At 39.8% G+C, this 15,709-nt stretch overlaps 1 protein-coding gene across 3 annotated transcripts in view; it reads right to left on the bottom strand.

Annotated features, from left to right (window-relative positions):
• Window positions 1-3,509: 3,509 nt before the first annotated feature.
• Window positions 3,510-15,709, bottom strand: part of TRIM37 (tripartite motif containing 37) — a 208,325-nt gene continuing 196,125 nt past the window's right edge. For all 3 annotated transcript variants that reach the window (XM_089679183.1, XM_089679179.1, XM_089679181.1), the window contains exon 25: window positions 3,510-7,160. In XM_089679183.1, coding sequence (XP_089535309.1) covers window positions 7,157-7,160 — 4 coding nt within the window. In that variant the 3' untranslated portion in view covers window positions 3,510-7,156. The remainder of the gene's footprint in view (window positions 7,161-15,709) is intronic.

The raw sequence follows: 15,709 nt of genomic DNA, 5'->3' as shown, positions 1-15,709 counted from the left end.
CATAGTGACAATGTACTAGTCTGTAGGGATGACTAGGTTATTGCTTATACAGTGAAGATCACTGTATATGTAATAGGTTTCCCATTCATGAACAGCTTGCTAATGGTTTGTTATCTGTTTGGCTACAGCTATTCACATGGTACAGGTAGACAAGGTACCATGTGATTGCTGTGGGCCAATCACAGATCACTTCAGTAAACAAGCTGTTCATGAATGGAAAGACGATCATGAAAGGTCTACATTGTTATCATGTGATCGCTATGACCAATCATAGCGATTGAATGAAACCCGGTTACTGGTAATAGTAATCAACTGTGTCCGGTAGATACAGCAGTCACAGGAGGGGCGCGCTGCATGCTCCTAACCAGGAACAGACTGGATCACGTATAGATATGTGACTGTCTGCATCTGCTGCAATAAATATACTGTGGTGGGGCAGCAAGTGGTTAAGATCTTCTATTTACTTAATCACACACACCAGGACACAGGATCTTAGTCTTAGTCCAGGGGATTTACAAAAGCAAATTCAACTGAGGGAAAGGCAACACAGGAAACAAACAGGTCCACATAACAAAATAGGGAGACAGACACGTTTGTCCCAGCATTTCTTCTCAAATGGGAGGAGTTGCACAGTACATTTTTGTCCTAACAGAGGATGAAATTTTGCCCACCAATCCTCTGGTAAATGCCAGGAATTGGGGTATAAACTGCTTACCCAGTGGTATAGGGTTCCGTTGCTCCTACATAAGATCTTCCCTGAGGTTTGTTGGCGCTGTAAGGATAGCTCTCTTACATATTTTTTGGTCATGTAGGAAATTGACTGCCTTTTGGGCACAGGTGAAGGCTCTGATTTGGCGCCTGACTGGGTTTGACCTGGGGGATGACCCTGCTGGATAACTGTTGCTCCACTCTGATCTCTCTAGGAAACGTTTCAAGCGTTTGTTGTTGGTGCACTTGCTCAATGCTGCTCGAGCCTGTATTCTGGCTCTCTGGAAACTGGAGGCTCCCCCTTCCATCTCTATGTGGTTATCCAGGGTAGAGGACATTCACTCAATGGAAAGTATCATGGCGGCAGTCCGGGGTCAGGAGGTCCAGTTTTGGACTCATGGTCTCTCTTTACTTGTTCAAATGATTATGCTGCCTTGCTGCGATAAGTGGCTTGAAGTCCCTTCGTTGTTCTCCTTTTACACCTCTCCTCTTCCTTCTCTTCTCCCCCCCCCCTTTTTTTTTTGTTTCCCTCTCCTTACCCTTTTCCCTGTCTTGGATGCCACTGTTATTTTGTTTATGTCAATAGACTGCTCTGTTTGTACTACCTTTCGGACCAGTGTGCTATACTTTACTGTTTTTGAAACTGATAATTTGCGTCTCTATGTAATTGGACCGCACCTGGTTTGTTGTCTTTTATGCTGGCATCCACTTATGTGTCTTATTTTTGTATACATTTGTACTCTAAAGAAGCTGTCTAAATAAAGAATGTTCAAAAAAAAATTTGTAAAATTATGTATTACTTGCGCAACCACTAATGCACTGAAAACAAAAAAATATATATATATGAATCACTTCAAAATCCTTCCACCCTCTGGTCCTCTTTTTGTGGCACTGCTGCTACTAGATCTATAAGTGTTCCACACATATCACACAAATATATGATTGCAGCATTCTATTGTGAGAGGTTTTCTATAACATCCACCTAGTAAAACGTAAAACGTGTGAACTGAGGACCAGGTGGCAGCTTCGCAAAGCTGGGAAACAGATTATTGAATGCTTAAAACCCCATGAAGCACTGACAGAACTAGTAGTGTGTGGACATAACAGGATTGGGAGAAAACTTGTCTTTTTCCATACTATAGGCTCGAATGATGACTTGTATAATCCAGTTAGCAATAGTGAAACATGAGGCCATGGCTGAGAGGTAAATTTGCACAGTATGTACTACATCCAGAGACTGCAGAGAAATCTCCTTTAAATACTTCATAGCCATCAGTACATCCTGGTTAAGGTGGAATGAGGAAACCACACCTTGGGAAGAGAAGAGGTCTTAGGCTGCAATATGACCTCTTCCCTGTGTGACACTAGAAAGGGCTCCTTACAGAATAAGGCCACTAATGCCAAGACTCATCTTGCAAAGGTTACAGCAACAAGGCAGGCAACTTTGCGAGTATTAAAAGGTTAATATCCCTGACAAGTTTAAAGGGTGGTTTCTGAAGAACTGCAATGGAAGGCAACTGGTATTTAGAAAAGAATGGCTAGGGTAAAGGTTTTACCCTTGATACCTCAGCCCACACGCTGAAGGTAACTGGATAGGAAGACAGGCTGGATTTATACCAGAGTACTTACAGGCTCTCCTAGCCATACACCATGAAAAGTAAGCCTGCCAGGTGTGATGATGGACTTCGTGAGATAATTTTTTTTAGCTTTTGGGAGGATAGGGATGACTAAATTTGATCAGCTCCTATCCCCCAAGACCTGGGCTTCAATAGACAGGCTGGTAAAACTAGCAACCTAGAAACAGGATGGTGGACTGGTTTCTGGGACTCCTAATCCCACAGAGCCCATAGAAAGTCTCCCAGGCGTTTGAGTACCATTCTCCTTGGCCAATTTGGGACAATGATGGTCACCAAACCCCTCCTTTTCAATCTCAGACAACGGAGAAGCTTTAGTGGGAGAAAGACATAGTTCTAGTTGAACTAATCCCATTAAGTCACCAGGGCATTCAGTGTGAAGGCCTGAAGATCTCTGCTTCTGGTAAAAAAAATCTGTATAGTTAGTTGCTGAACCAGAATACCTTAAAAGGTCAACATCTGGTGTCACCTGTGACAGATCTTGAAACACATCCAAGGGCACAGAATATTCCCACAGAATGTGCACCATTATGCACAGACCTGGAGTAGTGTCCAGACTAGAATGAGGTTCTTACCTGAGCAAGGTTATACGGCTAGGACATAAAAGTTTTGAGTTCAGTCTGTCACCAAAATCCCCATACTTCATATTGATGCCTCAGGGAATGGACAGTACCCTGGGCTCCCAGATATGGATTCAACTCTAACCTACTACAGCGATCTTGTAGTCCCATCAGCTGAGAACGAATCCCAGTGACTATGCTCCATCCAGGTCTTCTTCCCGATAGGCATAAGGGTTTTTCAGGGACAGGGTTCCACCGGTAGTGGACTTCAACCCTGGAACGGAATAGTGCCCAGCAGCTAACTCACTGTGTTGCATTAGGTGCGTGCCAAAATCAGCCGCACATCTTCCTGGTGGGGTCCAGGTATAGTCCCTCAAGGTGCAACTGAGGAATCAACTGGAGGAGTTTAAGAGAGAATGTCTATAGACTTGATTATTTAAAACAACATCCTGATTTTCATTGGTGTCAGCCAAAGTAATATTGCTCTCCACATTTTCAAGATTTTAAACTAGCCTTTAATATCTACAAACTACCATCTACTGTCTAGATGTTCAATAACAGAGTTCTAAAGCATTCACACAAATAAGTATAACAACAAGTAGTTAAATACATTTGTTCCCATGTTTAGTTTTATTAACAAAAAGTGCAACAGTTAAATGAACATTCAAAATAAAATGTAAACCAGCTTTAAAATGAGAATTCACAAGACAAAGGACAGTGATCATGACAAGACAAAATTTAAATACATATATCTCATATATAGCCTGTACTTGTACCAACTGTTCAGGCAATAGTAACAATACATACAGCAGCAGCAAGTTTGGCAATTTCAACGTTCAGCTATAATTGACAAGGAAAGCTGTAATGATCCTTGAATTTTGTTATAAAAGTAAATAAGAGAGCTACTGAAAATATTACTAGTTAAATTATTTTTACATTTCAAACAAAATAATTATTGATTTTACCATATGATGGTACAAAATGGAACAACCTCAAAAAGATCAGTACAGCAATGACAAGAAAGTGATACAATATAAAATATGTCACCACATGTGTAAGATTTACTGAAGCCGTGTGTTAATGAAATAAAGTATCCTAACAATAAAGAGGCAAAATGAACTCATACTTTATACGGTGATTCTCTAGTTAATGAGTAAGGCGAATGTGGTCTTAAGGAGGAAAGCAGTCAATGCACTAACGCTGTGAGCTTTAACATGTTCTATAAGTATGAGATCACAATGAGTAACAAATGCAAATCCTCCCAATCACATATTCTTCACCAATGCTTAAAGTGTTACTGAACCCAGGACCCTGCATTTACTATATCTGGTCTCCCACAGTACACACAACATGGAAATGCAATTATTTTAGTAAGTATAAAGTGCGAACTACCTTTATTCATCAGCAGTTAGAGCACTCTTGAGACTTCAGCACTGGTTAAAGCTTGTAAAAGTTTTCTTTCTGCTCTAGGAGGATGTAAAAGTCCTAACCTTGTGTCTGGACAGTGCTGATTGGCTCTGTGCTGATCACATGCTCTCCCAAGAGAAAAAAAAAACCTCTCTAGCAATACACACCAAACGGAGCATTTGCCTACGGATTCGGTCTGTATCAGGTGGTCATTTCAAGAAGAAGTGCAGAGAAGAAAGGACCAGACAGCATTTTTATACAATGCAGAGGATTAACCCCTTAGGTTCCTCAGTGAGTATGATAAGCATGCTTTACTGCATATACAGATTTTACTGTTGTGGGTTTAGTAACACTGTATGCCCTGCAAGCAGACACAGTATATGGTAGTGGTAGACACCAGTGTGCAAGATCACATGCTGGTTTCTTCCACAGCAGAACAAACATGGTGAGGTCTTTCTGGAGTTCAATAAAGCTGTAAGCAGGTGGGCAATGACAAGATTTCAGCTTTTACACAATACTAGCAAAAAATCTCAGAAAGGACTAAGCATTTAAAGACATCAACATGCCAGAAAGAAAAATACATTTGCTTCTGCAAAGTGCATTCAATCTTCAGTTTGAGCAAGTTTTAGAATTATTTTGGGATTTTCAATTATTTGTAGTGTACCACAACTGTTAATGATCAGATTGGTAATAATACAGTTCAATATACAAGGATGTACAATAACCCACAGCTGCAAAACCTTAGTCTGACCATACCAATCTTTTCTAAACATATATCCAATGACTGTGTGGAAAACTGCACATTCTTCTTTGCATGGTGTTGGTAAGTAAAGGCCACCCAGTAGAACACAACTGGGTTGAATGGTATGAAGTCTTCACTTGTACACTCAAAAAAAAAAACAAAACTCCACGGCCCTGTAGGATCACAATATCAAGTATGGTCAAACATTTATTCCTGTAGCATTTAAAAGGATAGAAATACAATTGTGTTACAGTTTAAGCATTATATTTAAAATGTGACCTGCTAAATATATTCCTAGAATGAGTGCAAGTCCACCAACAACATCCATGCATCAGTCACAAGCACCAGGTGTTACTGCAGTCTGCTCTATTCTACAAAGTATACTAAAGTAAAAATCTTTGAGCTTTATAATAAACCACAGTAGAAGAGGACTGAAACATAATCAGTGTCACATGTGCCAAGGCAACCTATCAGCTTTTAACTATCATTTTAGTAGTTATGGTTAAAGCAAGAAAATCTGATTTGTTGAGACGAGTAGATATTCATGGCTCACTCTTGCATCTCAATTTCAACATTTAAAATGTATGTATACTAATGCATTGCAAATGTACTCAGCGTTTCTCAGTATTAAAACATTTAGAGAAAAACCTCAGTTTGAAAAAGGAATAACAAAGCCTAGAAAGGTTTAAGAAATGTGTACGAGAACAACTAAAAGTTAGCCATCTTCTGCTTTGTTAGGTTATTGCTGATAATATCAATCTTCTAGCACCTTTCTAGCACAGATGTGTGTATTGAAAAGGCTGTTACATCATTCCAATTTAACAGATACAAGCATTTTATTATTGCCTTTACCATGCCTTGGGACACTTTTAATAAATACTCACACATTTTTCACAATACAAACAGACACATGTAAAAAGTAGTCATGCCAATAAAATAGGAAATCTGAACTCTGTTGTGGTTAATCCAGTGCAGGAAAAAAAAAATACTTATAAAACAATGTCCTCTGGTGGCAAAAGCTACAAATAGGTACAACAAAAATACACATATGAAGATTTATGTTGGTCTCAAAAGGGGATCCACATTAAAAACTTAGAAATGTTGGACAGCAACGGCGGTTAGTGATTATTTAGAGTTCCTGCGCACTGAACAGGTAAACATGAGTATTTATTTTTTATGGTGCCTCCATTTTATAATGACAGTATCCTTAGGAAATCTTGAAAGAAAACTGAGACGACGCAGATAGCAACCAGATTTCAGAGAAGAAAGCATGAAATCTGATTGGTTACTACAAATTCCTTGCTCTTGTGGAGCCATTGTCCAGCTTATTCTGAGTAACATAGCAGCTTGTTTTAGCTGCCATGAGCTTACATGACTGGTTATTGGCTGCAATTGACAAATAACTATTACAATGCAAGGCGATAGGAGCAGTTGGTGCACTGAATCATCTGTATGTTCCTTAAATCTCTGGGACTTTTAACAAGATATTTGCATTTCTACTTCTATTATGAACACTGCCACAGCCCTTCAAAAATATTCTTATTTACTTCACAAAAGTAAAACCATGAAAAGGAATAAACAAAAGGTAGTAGTAACTGTGGAGTTGGGAACTATGGTGAAATATCTTGCCAGTGTAGTCCATTACAGATAAACCAGTGAGTGGGTCAGATCATGAACATCCAGCAAGAACTATGCCAATTTATGGTCCTACAATTTTTCAATGGCTGGCCACTGGTCAGCACACCATATGTAGAGCCATAAAAGGAACTGATTGCTCCTTTTATTGCAGGCTGATGAATAGGAATATTCTTTCTTTCACAGATGTAAAGAATTATTTTTTTCACTTTTCCTGCACTGTGTTAATTACAAGAGAATGCTATTTATTCATTCATATTTACTGCATGTTTACGATGAAAGGGGTTATTCCGGTGCTTCTTTGATGTGATTCATGAAGGCCTCATGTGCAGCGTTGCTTGTCGTAGTGTTGTAGGCAACTTGAATAAGTTACAGTGAATATGCATCCTACATAGGAGATATCTTTAAGTAGTCTAGTATTCAGTCAGAAGTCCTCAAGCACATGTGAAGAGTTAGTTCTGTTCACCAAATTACCTGGGCCAAAAGAGAAAAGAAACACAGATGAATATCATTATAAAAAAGCAGAAAAACTTCAGCTTGAATCCATGCAAAAACACCATGACTATTTTCTTACTAAATGCTGATCCTGCTCATTACCAGTGTATCATGCCTGTCAGCTCAGATTTGCATCGTTCCTGCAAAGGGGACAAGGAAGTCTGCACAGCGGTGCCTGCCAATACTCTTCTTCATTGTTTTTCTAGCACTATAAAGAATTGCAGGTCTCCAGGGAATTCCTTCGGCTGGCTTAAGTACTCATAAATGTAAGCCTAAATAGGTTACTGTTCCAGTATAAGCCATCATATGCAGCGTATGGATTTCTACCATTTTGATGGAAAAAAAAAATTATTATTACTCAGAAAATTACTTTACCTTTGACAAAGCTTTTATTAAACAATATCATTATGAAAGGGATTCAGTAAAAATTGGTAAACATTCAGAAATCCAGAATTTGCAAAGATCCATATTCAGTAGTGATCTTTATTTGGAAAAACATTTCTGGATTCTAAATTGCTTCCAAAACAGAGGACATAGCAAGTGTTAGCTTAACTTAATGAATTTCACCAATGCTTACAGTGTAGGCCAATATTTTTCTGCCAATTTAGATATAGTAGGATAAGGTTAAAACTTCTATTACTTTTTTGCCATTTGTAGGTCACTGGGAAGAATTACCTTTACTTCCTATCCTATAAACACAACTGGAGAAATCCTCTACTGGACCTTTATCACTGGAACAAGTATCCCCCGTTGGAAGATTTCTCCTCTGTTTCTGTTCTGTGACAACTGGTCATCAGAGGGGTGAATCACCCTAACTGGGACAAAGACAGCAAACCTAACTTCACTGAAAAAGTTTGAGCATTAGATACACTTTACATCTAGAAACTACACTGCGTGCAGACATACACTATATTGCCAAAAGTATTGGGACACCTGCCTTTATACACACATGAACTTTAATGGCCTCCCAGTCTTAGTCCGTAGAGTTCAATATTCAGTTGGCCCACCCTTTGCAGCTATAACAGCTTCAACTCTTCTGGGAAGTCTGTCCACAAGGTTTAGGAGTGTATCTATGGGAATTCTCGACCATTTTTCCACAAGCACATTTGCGAGGTCAGGCACTGATATTGGATGAGAAGGCCTGACTCGCAGTCTCAGCTCTAATTCATCCCAAAGGGGTTTTTATCGGGTTGAGGTCAGGTCTCTGTGTAGGCCAGTCAAGTTCCTCCACCCCAAACTTGCTCATCCATGTCTTTATGGACCTTGCTTTGTACACTGGTGCGCAGTCATGTTGGAACAGGAAGGGGCCATCACCAGACTGTTCCCACAAAGTTGGGAGCATGAAATTGTTCAGAATGTCTTGGTATGCTGATGCCTTAATAGTTCCCTTCACTGGAACTAAAGGGCCAAGCCCAACCACTGAAAAACAAGGCCACACCATAATCCCCCTCCAAACATTACACTTGGCACAGTGCAGTCAGGTAAGTACTGTTCTCCTGGCAACCACCAAACCCAGACACATCCATCGGATTGCAAGACAGAGAAAAGTGATTTGTCACTCCAGAGAACACGTCTCCACTGCTCTAGAGTCCAATGGCGGCGTGCTTTACACCACTGCATCCAATGCTTTGCATTGCACTTGATGTATGGCTTGGATGCATCTGTTTGGCTATGGAAACCCATTCCATGAAGCTCTCTATGCACCGTTTTTGTGCTAATTTGAAAGCCACACGAAGTTTGAAGGTCTTTAGCTATTGACTCTGCAGACCGTTGGCGACTTCTGTGCGCTTCAGCATGCACTGACCTCAGTCTGTCATTTTACGTGGCCTACCACTTAGTGGCTGAGTTGCTGTAGTTCCCAGTTGCTTCTACTTTGTTACAATACCACTAACCGCTGACTGTGGAACATTTAGTAGCAAGAAAATTTCACGGATAAAACTATTGCACAGGTGGCAACCTGTCACGGTACAACGCATTAATTCACTAAGCTCCTGAGAGCAACCCATTCTTTCACAAATGTTTGTAGAAGCAGTCTGCATGCCTAGGTGCTTGATTTTATACACCTGTGGCCATGGAGGTGATTGGAACACCTGAATCCAATGATTTTGAGGGGTGTCCCAATACTATGGGCAACATAGTGTATTCCAAAAAACACAGTTGTGTGGTCAATTACTGCCACATACAAAGCAGTGACTTAAAACTTGATTGATGAATGGCTTTTCTGTATTGGGCGCATGTCTACATCACTGAGCTTATTCAATTTTCCAAGTAACAATGTGTCAAGAGCAGTAAACCACAATCACCAGTATCTAAAACTCCAATTTTTATTCAACCCTTTGGGGAACCAAGTGCATGTAGCAAGGTTTAAAAAAGCTTAACTGTAACAAATAGCCTTTATTTTCTTTTTTTAGGACAAGCTTTCAAGTGGTGGACTCCATTTATCCACCCCCATCACCTTTACAACACTCACTAGTTTTCACAAATATAGCACCCATCAACCCTTATACGCACAGCTGAAATTTGTGTACCAAAAAAGGGGCCTAAAGGCAGCCTCTACCCCTAAACCAGACTTCCACACAGCAGTGTATATTTGGACAAGGACAGTTAATGTAGTAACATGCACTGCTAAACACTTTTTTTTTTAACACCAAGTGTTCCATCATCATCTACGATGGCACAGCACAGTGAAAGATTATTGTACTAGCTTGTTGGCAGAGTTCACTGGAAATTTTTATCTGGTATTTAAGTAGTTTGCATTCAACCATCACAACAAGCCATGCCAGAACAGTGCTTTAAAAATCCTTTTCATACTATTATACTTTAGGGTACAAATTTCCTCCTTTAACTGAAAGGTATACATAAATGATATACCATTGTATGTACATTGCATCCAGAAAGTATTCACAGCGATTAACTTTTGCCACATTTTGTTATGTTACAGCCTTATTCCAAAATGGATTAAATTCATTTTTTCCTCAACATTCTACAAACAATACTCCATAATGACAACAAGAAAGAAGTTTGTTTTGAAATCTTTGCAATTTATTAAAAAAAAAACTAAAAAACACATTGACAGTTGTGTTCAAAATAATAGTGTGTTTAAAAAAGTGATGAAAGCTCAAAATCCTTCTAATAGCTTTATTTCCATACACACAAATGCATTGGGAACACTACACATACTATTCCAAATGAAAACATGAAGAAAAATATATCAAATTTGTGTTGTTCCTCTAAAGAAAACTGAAGAAAAGTGAATATTAGACTGTCCAAAAAAATAGCAGTGTTTGTATTCTTCTTTACAAACTCAAACATTCACTATATAAACTGAAAAATGTTTGAAGATTTTGCTTTCCTTTGAATCATGTAATTAATATTTAGTTGTATAAGCACTGTTTCTGAGAACTGCTGTACATCTGTGTTGCATGGAGTCAACCAACTTTTGGCACCTGTGAACAGGTATTCCAGCCCAGGATGATTGGACTACATTCCACAGTTCTTCTCTATTTCTTGGTTTTGCCTCAGAAACTGCATTTTTGATGTCACCCAAGTTTTCTATTGGATTAAGATCCGGGGATTGGGCTGGCCACTCCATAACGTCAATCTTGTTGGTCTGGAACCAAGATGTTGCACGTTTACTGGTGTGTTTGGGATCGTTGTCTTGTTGGAACACCCATTTCAAGGGCATTTCCTCTTCAGCATAAGGCAGCATGACCTCTTGCAATTTATCCCATGCTTCTTTGCAGTACCTCTCAAGCTTCATGAGGCTGGATGGGGAGTGTCGATGCACAACCATTTTTAGATCTCTCCAGAGACGTTCAATCAGGTTCAAGTCTGGGCTGTGGCTGGGCCACTCCAGGACATTCACAGAGTTGACCCGTAGCCACTCTTTTGTTATGTGAGCTGTGTGCTTAGGTTCGTTGTCCTGTTGAAAGATGAACAGTCGCCCCAGTCTAAGGTTCAGAGCGCTCTGGAACAGACTTTCATCAAGGATATTTCTGTATATTGCTGCATTCATCTTTCCTTTGATCCTGACTAGTCTCCCAGCTCCTGCAGCTGAAAAACATCCCCACAGCATGATACTGCCACCACGCCTCACTGTAGGGATGGTGTTGGCCAGGTGGTGAGCGGTGCTTGTTTCCTCCAGAAATGACGCTTGGCATTCAGGCCAAAGAGTTCAATCTTTATTCATCAGACCACAGTCCCTCTGGTGCCTTTTGGAAAACTCCAGGCGGGCTGTCATTTGCCTTTTACTGAGGAGTGGCTTTTCTCTGGCCACTCTACCATATACAGTCAGGTCCATAAATATTGGGACATGGACACAATTCTAACATTTTTGGCTCTATACACCACCACAATGGATTTGAAATGAAAGGAACAAGATGTGCTTTAACTGCAGACTGTCAGCTTTAATTTGAGGGTATTTACATCCAAATCAGGTGAACGGTGTAGGAATTACAACAGTTTGCATATGTGCCTCCCACTTGTTAAGGGACCAAAAGTAATGGGACAGAATAATAATCATAAATCAAACTTTCACTTTTTAATACTTGGTTGCAAATCCTTTGCAGTCAATCACAGCCTGAAGTCTGGAACGCATAGACATCACCAGACGTTGGGTTTCATCCCTGGTGATGCTCTGTCAGGCCTCTACTGCAACTGTCTTCAGTTCCTGCTTGTTCTTGGGGCATTTTCCCTTCAGTTTTGTCTTCAGCAAGTGAAATGCATGCTCAATCGGATTCAGGTCAGGTGATTGACTTGGCCATTGCAGAACATTCCACTTCTTTCCCTTCAAAAACTCTTTGGTTGCTTTTGCAGTCTGCTTTGGGTCACTGTCCATCTGCACTGTGAAGCGTCCAATGAGTTGTGAAGCATTTGGCTGAATATGAGCAGATAATATTGCCCGAAACACTTCAGAATTCATCCTGCTGCTTTTGTCAGCAGTCACATCATCAATAAATACAAGAGAACCAGTTCCATTGGCAGCCATACATGCCCACGCCATGACACTACCACCACCATGCTTCACTGATGAGGTGGTATGCTTAGGATCATGAGCAGTTCCTTTCCTTCTCCATACTCTTCTCTTCCCATCACTCTGGTACAAGTTGATCTTGGTCTCATCTGTCCATAGGATGTTGTTCCAGAACTGTGAAGGCTTTTTTAGATGTCGTTTGGCAAACTCTAATCTGGCCTTCCTGTTTTTGAGGCTCACCAATGGTTTCCATCTTGTGGTGAACCCTCTGTATTCACTCTGGTGAAGTCTTCTCTTGATTGGTGACTTTGACACACATACACCTACCTCCTGGAGAGTGTTCTTGATCTGGCCAACTGTTGTGAAGGGTGTTTTCTTCACCAGGGAAAGAATTCTTTGGTCATCCACCACAGTTGTTTTCCGTGGTCTTCCGGGTCTTTTGGTGTTGCTGAGCTCACCGGTGCGTTCCTTCTTTTTAAGAATGTTCAAAACAGTTGTTTTGGCCACACCTAATGTTTTTGCTATCTCTCCGATGGGTTTGTTTTGTTTTTTCAGCCTAATGATGGCTTGCTTCACTGATAGTGACAGCTCTTTGGATCTCATCTTGAGAGTTGACAGCAACAGATTCCAAATGCAAATAGCACACTTGAAATGAACTCTGGACCTTTTATCTGCTCATTGTAATTGGGATAATGAGGGAATAACACACACCTGGCCATGGAACAGCCGAGAAGCCAATTGTCCCATTACTTTTGGTCCCTTAACAAGTGGGAGGCACATATGCAAACTGTTGTAATTCCTACACCGTTTACCTGATTTGGATGTAAATACCCTCAAATTAAAGCCGACAGTCTGCAGTTAAAGCACATCTTGTTCCTTTCATTTCAAATCCATTGTGGTGGTGTATAGAGCCAAAAATGTTAGAATTGTGTCCATGTCCCAATATTTATGGACCTGACTGTAGGTGGAGTGCTGCAAAGATGGTTGTTCTTCTGGAAGGTTCTCCTCTCTCCACAGAAAAAAGCTGGAGCTCTTTCAGTGACCATCGGGTGCTTGGTTACCTCCCTGGATAAGGCCCTTCTCCCTCGATCGCTCATTTTGACCGGGCGACCCGCTCTAGGAAGATTCCTGGTGGTTACAAACGTCTTCCATTTATGGATGATGGACGGCACTGTACTCATTGGGACCTTCAAAGCTGCAGAAATTTCTCTGTACCTTTCCCCAGATCTATCCCTTGATACAATCCTGTCTCGGAAGTCTACGGACAATTCCTTGGACTTCATGGCTTGGTTTGTGCTCTGACATTCACGGTTAACTGAGACCTTATATCGACAGGTTTATGCCTTTCCTAATCATGTCCAATCAACTGAATTTCCCACAGGTGGACTCCAATCAAGTTGTGGAAATATCTCAAGGATGATCAGTGCGAACAGGATGCACCAGAGCTCAGTTTTGAGTGTAATGGCAAAGGCTGTGAATACTTACGTACATGTGTTTTTTTTTTCGTTTTTTTATAAATTGCAAAGATTTCAAAACAAACTTCTTTCACATTGTCATTATGAGGTATTGTTTGTAGAATGCTGAAGAGAAAAATGAATTTAACCCATTTTGGAATAAGGCTGTAACATAACAAAATGTGGCAAAAGTTAAATGTTGTGAATACTTTCTGAATGCATTGTATAATGAGGTTCTTATTAAAATTTGGAATTCATCCAGTATACTTTCAATATAGTTTATATCATTCATAGGTTAGTTTTTCTGTTTTCTTCTTAGTAGGATAGGAGGATTGAATAAAGGATAAAACACTGTAAACTAAAATTTCCAACAGCTTCAGTTTACAAATTACACATTTTAACATCTAAACGTTTAGTTAATAAAACACATGTCACAATGGTGATATATTAACCTCCATTCTTATGTATTGTTATTTAATCCCAGGAGTCTGTCTACTTGGAATTATTTTTTCCATTGTATTCCTTATAGAAACTCTAGAACAACGTCAGCCAGAAGATTGCACATATTTTTAGAAGCAAAAACCCATGAGATAATCTTTGTAAAATAACTTTTACGTAAAAAAAAATACTACAAAAATTAGTAACACATGCTGCAGTTAGTTCAGCCCAGATATTCAATGACATCTTTAGGCCATGTACATAGGAGTTCAGCTTATATAAGAGCAGTGTGTACAGAAAGCATTTACAAAGCTTTCAGCATGCATCTAAAAGGCTGAAACGTACCCTTCAACAGTTTCTGGAGGTTAAATACAGATCCTAATGGGACAGCTGTTACTTTAAAGTATAACTAAAGGCCAAACTTTTTTTTTTTTTTTGGATAGAGTGGAAAGATATTAGAACACTTGTCAGTTTTTAATGCGCTTTGTGCCCCCATTAAGGAGATTCACCCTCTTTATTTGTCCTGTTTACCATTATCATTGAAAGTAAAAGAAAATCCCAAACTTTGGGTTGTCCCCAGTAAAGTAATAGAGGTGACATTTTCCAATGGGAACACTAGTTCTGGTGACCTTAAGGTCCCCAAAGAATTCCCTTAATTTGCAGGGATTCCTTCTCACTTCCTGTTTGGGTATGGGACAGGAAGTGAAGGGAAATCTCCCCAATGGGACACAGATGATGAAAAAAAAAAAATCTGACAGTAGTTGTTATAACCCTTCCTTTCTCTATCCAAAATGGAAAAAAAAGTCTTGTCTATAGTTATACTTTAAGTAAGCAGCTAGCAGGCTTTGGTAAGCGTAAGCGCTACCTGAAACCTTGTTGAAGCTATGACAGTCATCACTCTCAGCGGAGGTGAAAACTCAGCGATCATGAGATTGCTGAGTTCTCACATTTAGAGCCTTACAGGTGGATTCAGCATCAGTCTGATGCTGCATCTAAGTACGATTTCAGAAAAGAGAAAAAACCTAAACCTCTCTTTTAAAGACTTAATCAAAGCTGCCTGAAGCAGGCTAAATGGTTTGCACATACTGTACTTTGCAAAAACCTGCTGTACACAGTGCTCTTTTACATGCTGAAACCAATATGTACAAGATCTTAGTGAAATGAAAGAAATAAAATAACGGAGTTTATAACACCATATACCAAGCAAAACCTCATTGAAACAGAGCCCTTTTCTGTATGCAAGTCTGCTTGTTGTAAAGCAACTTCCTGAGGAATGTACTGAGAAAGTGTATGTAAAGCCAAAACAAGAAAAAAACAACAAGAAAAAAAAAAAAAAAAATCAGGGAAAGTTTTTTTTTTTTTTGGTTGATGTCGGTTTCCCAGGCAGGTGAATTCCCTCATTTCCAACCCCAATGAAACAACAGAAAGTAAGAGGAGAATCTTCCCTTTCAACAGTTGTCACCTGAACACATGCCCCCATTGTCAAAATTCCCTTCACTTCCAGTGTACTATCATGGCAGCAACAAGGAATCTAACACTGCTAACCTCTCCCCTAAAAAATTATAGTTTCTGTTATACTGACCTGTTTGCGGTGTCTAGAATGGCACCAAAAGAACACGCACAGTAGGTTCAGTTTCTAGTCTGCTTCCATGAATTGGCAGCCC

The sequence above is a fragment of the Staurois parvus genome, unplaced genomic scaffold (genome assembly GCF_062004578.1).
Source record: "Staurois parvus isolate SC_StPar_1 unplaced genomic scaffold, SC_StPar_1.0 ptg000220l, whole genome shotgun sequence".
Classification (NCBI taxonomy): domain Eukaryota; kingdom Metazoa; phylum Chordata; class Amphibia; order Anura; family Ranidae; genus Staurois; species Staurois parvus.
Note: the sequence above shows the minus strand (reverse complement) of the source record. Positions and strands in the feature narration are given on the sequence as shown.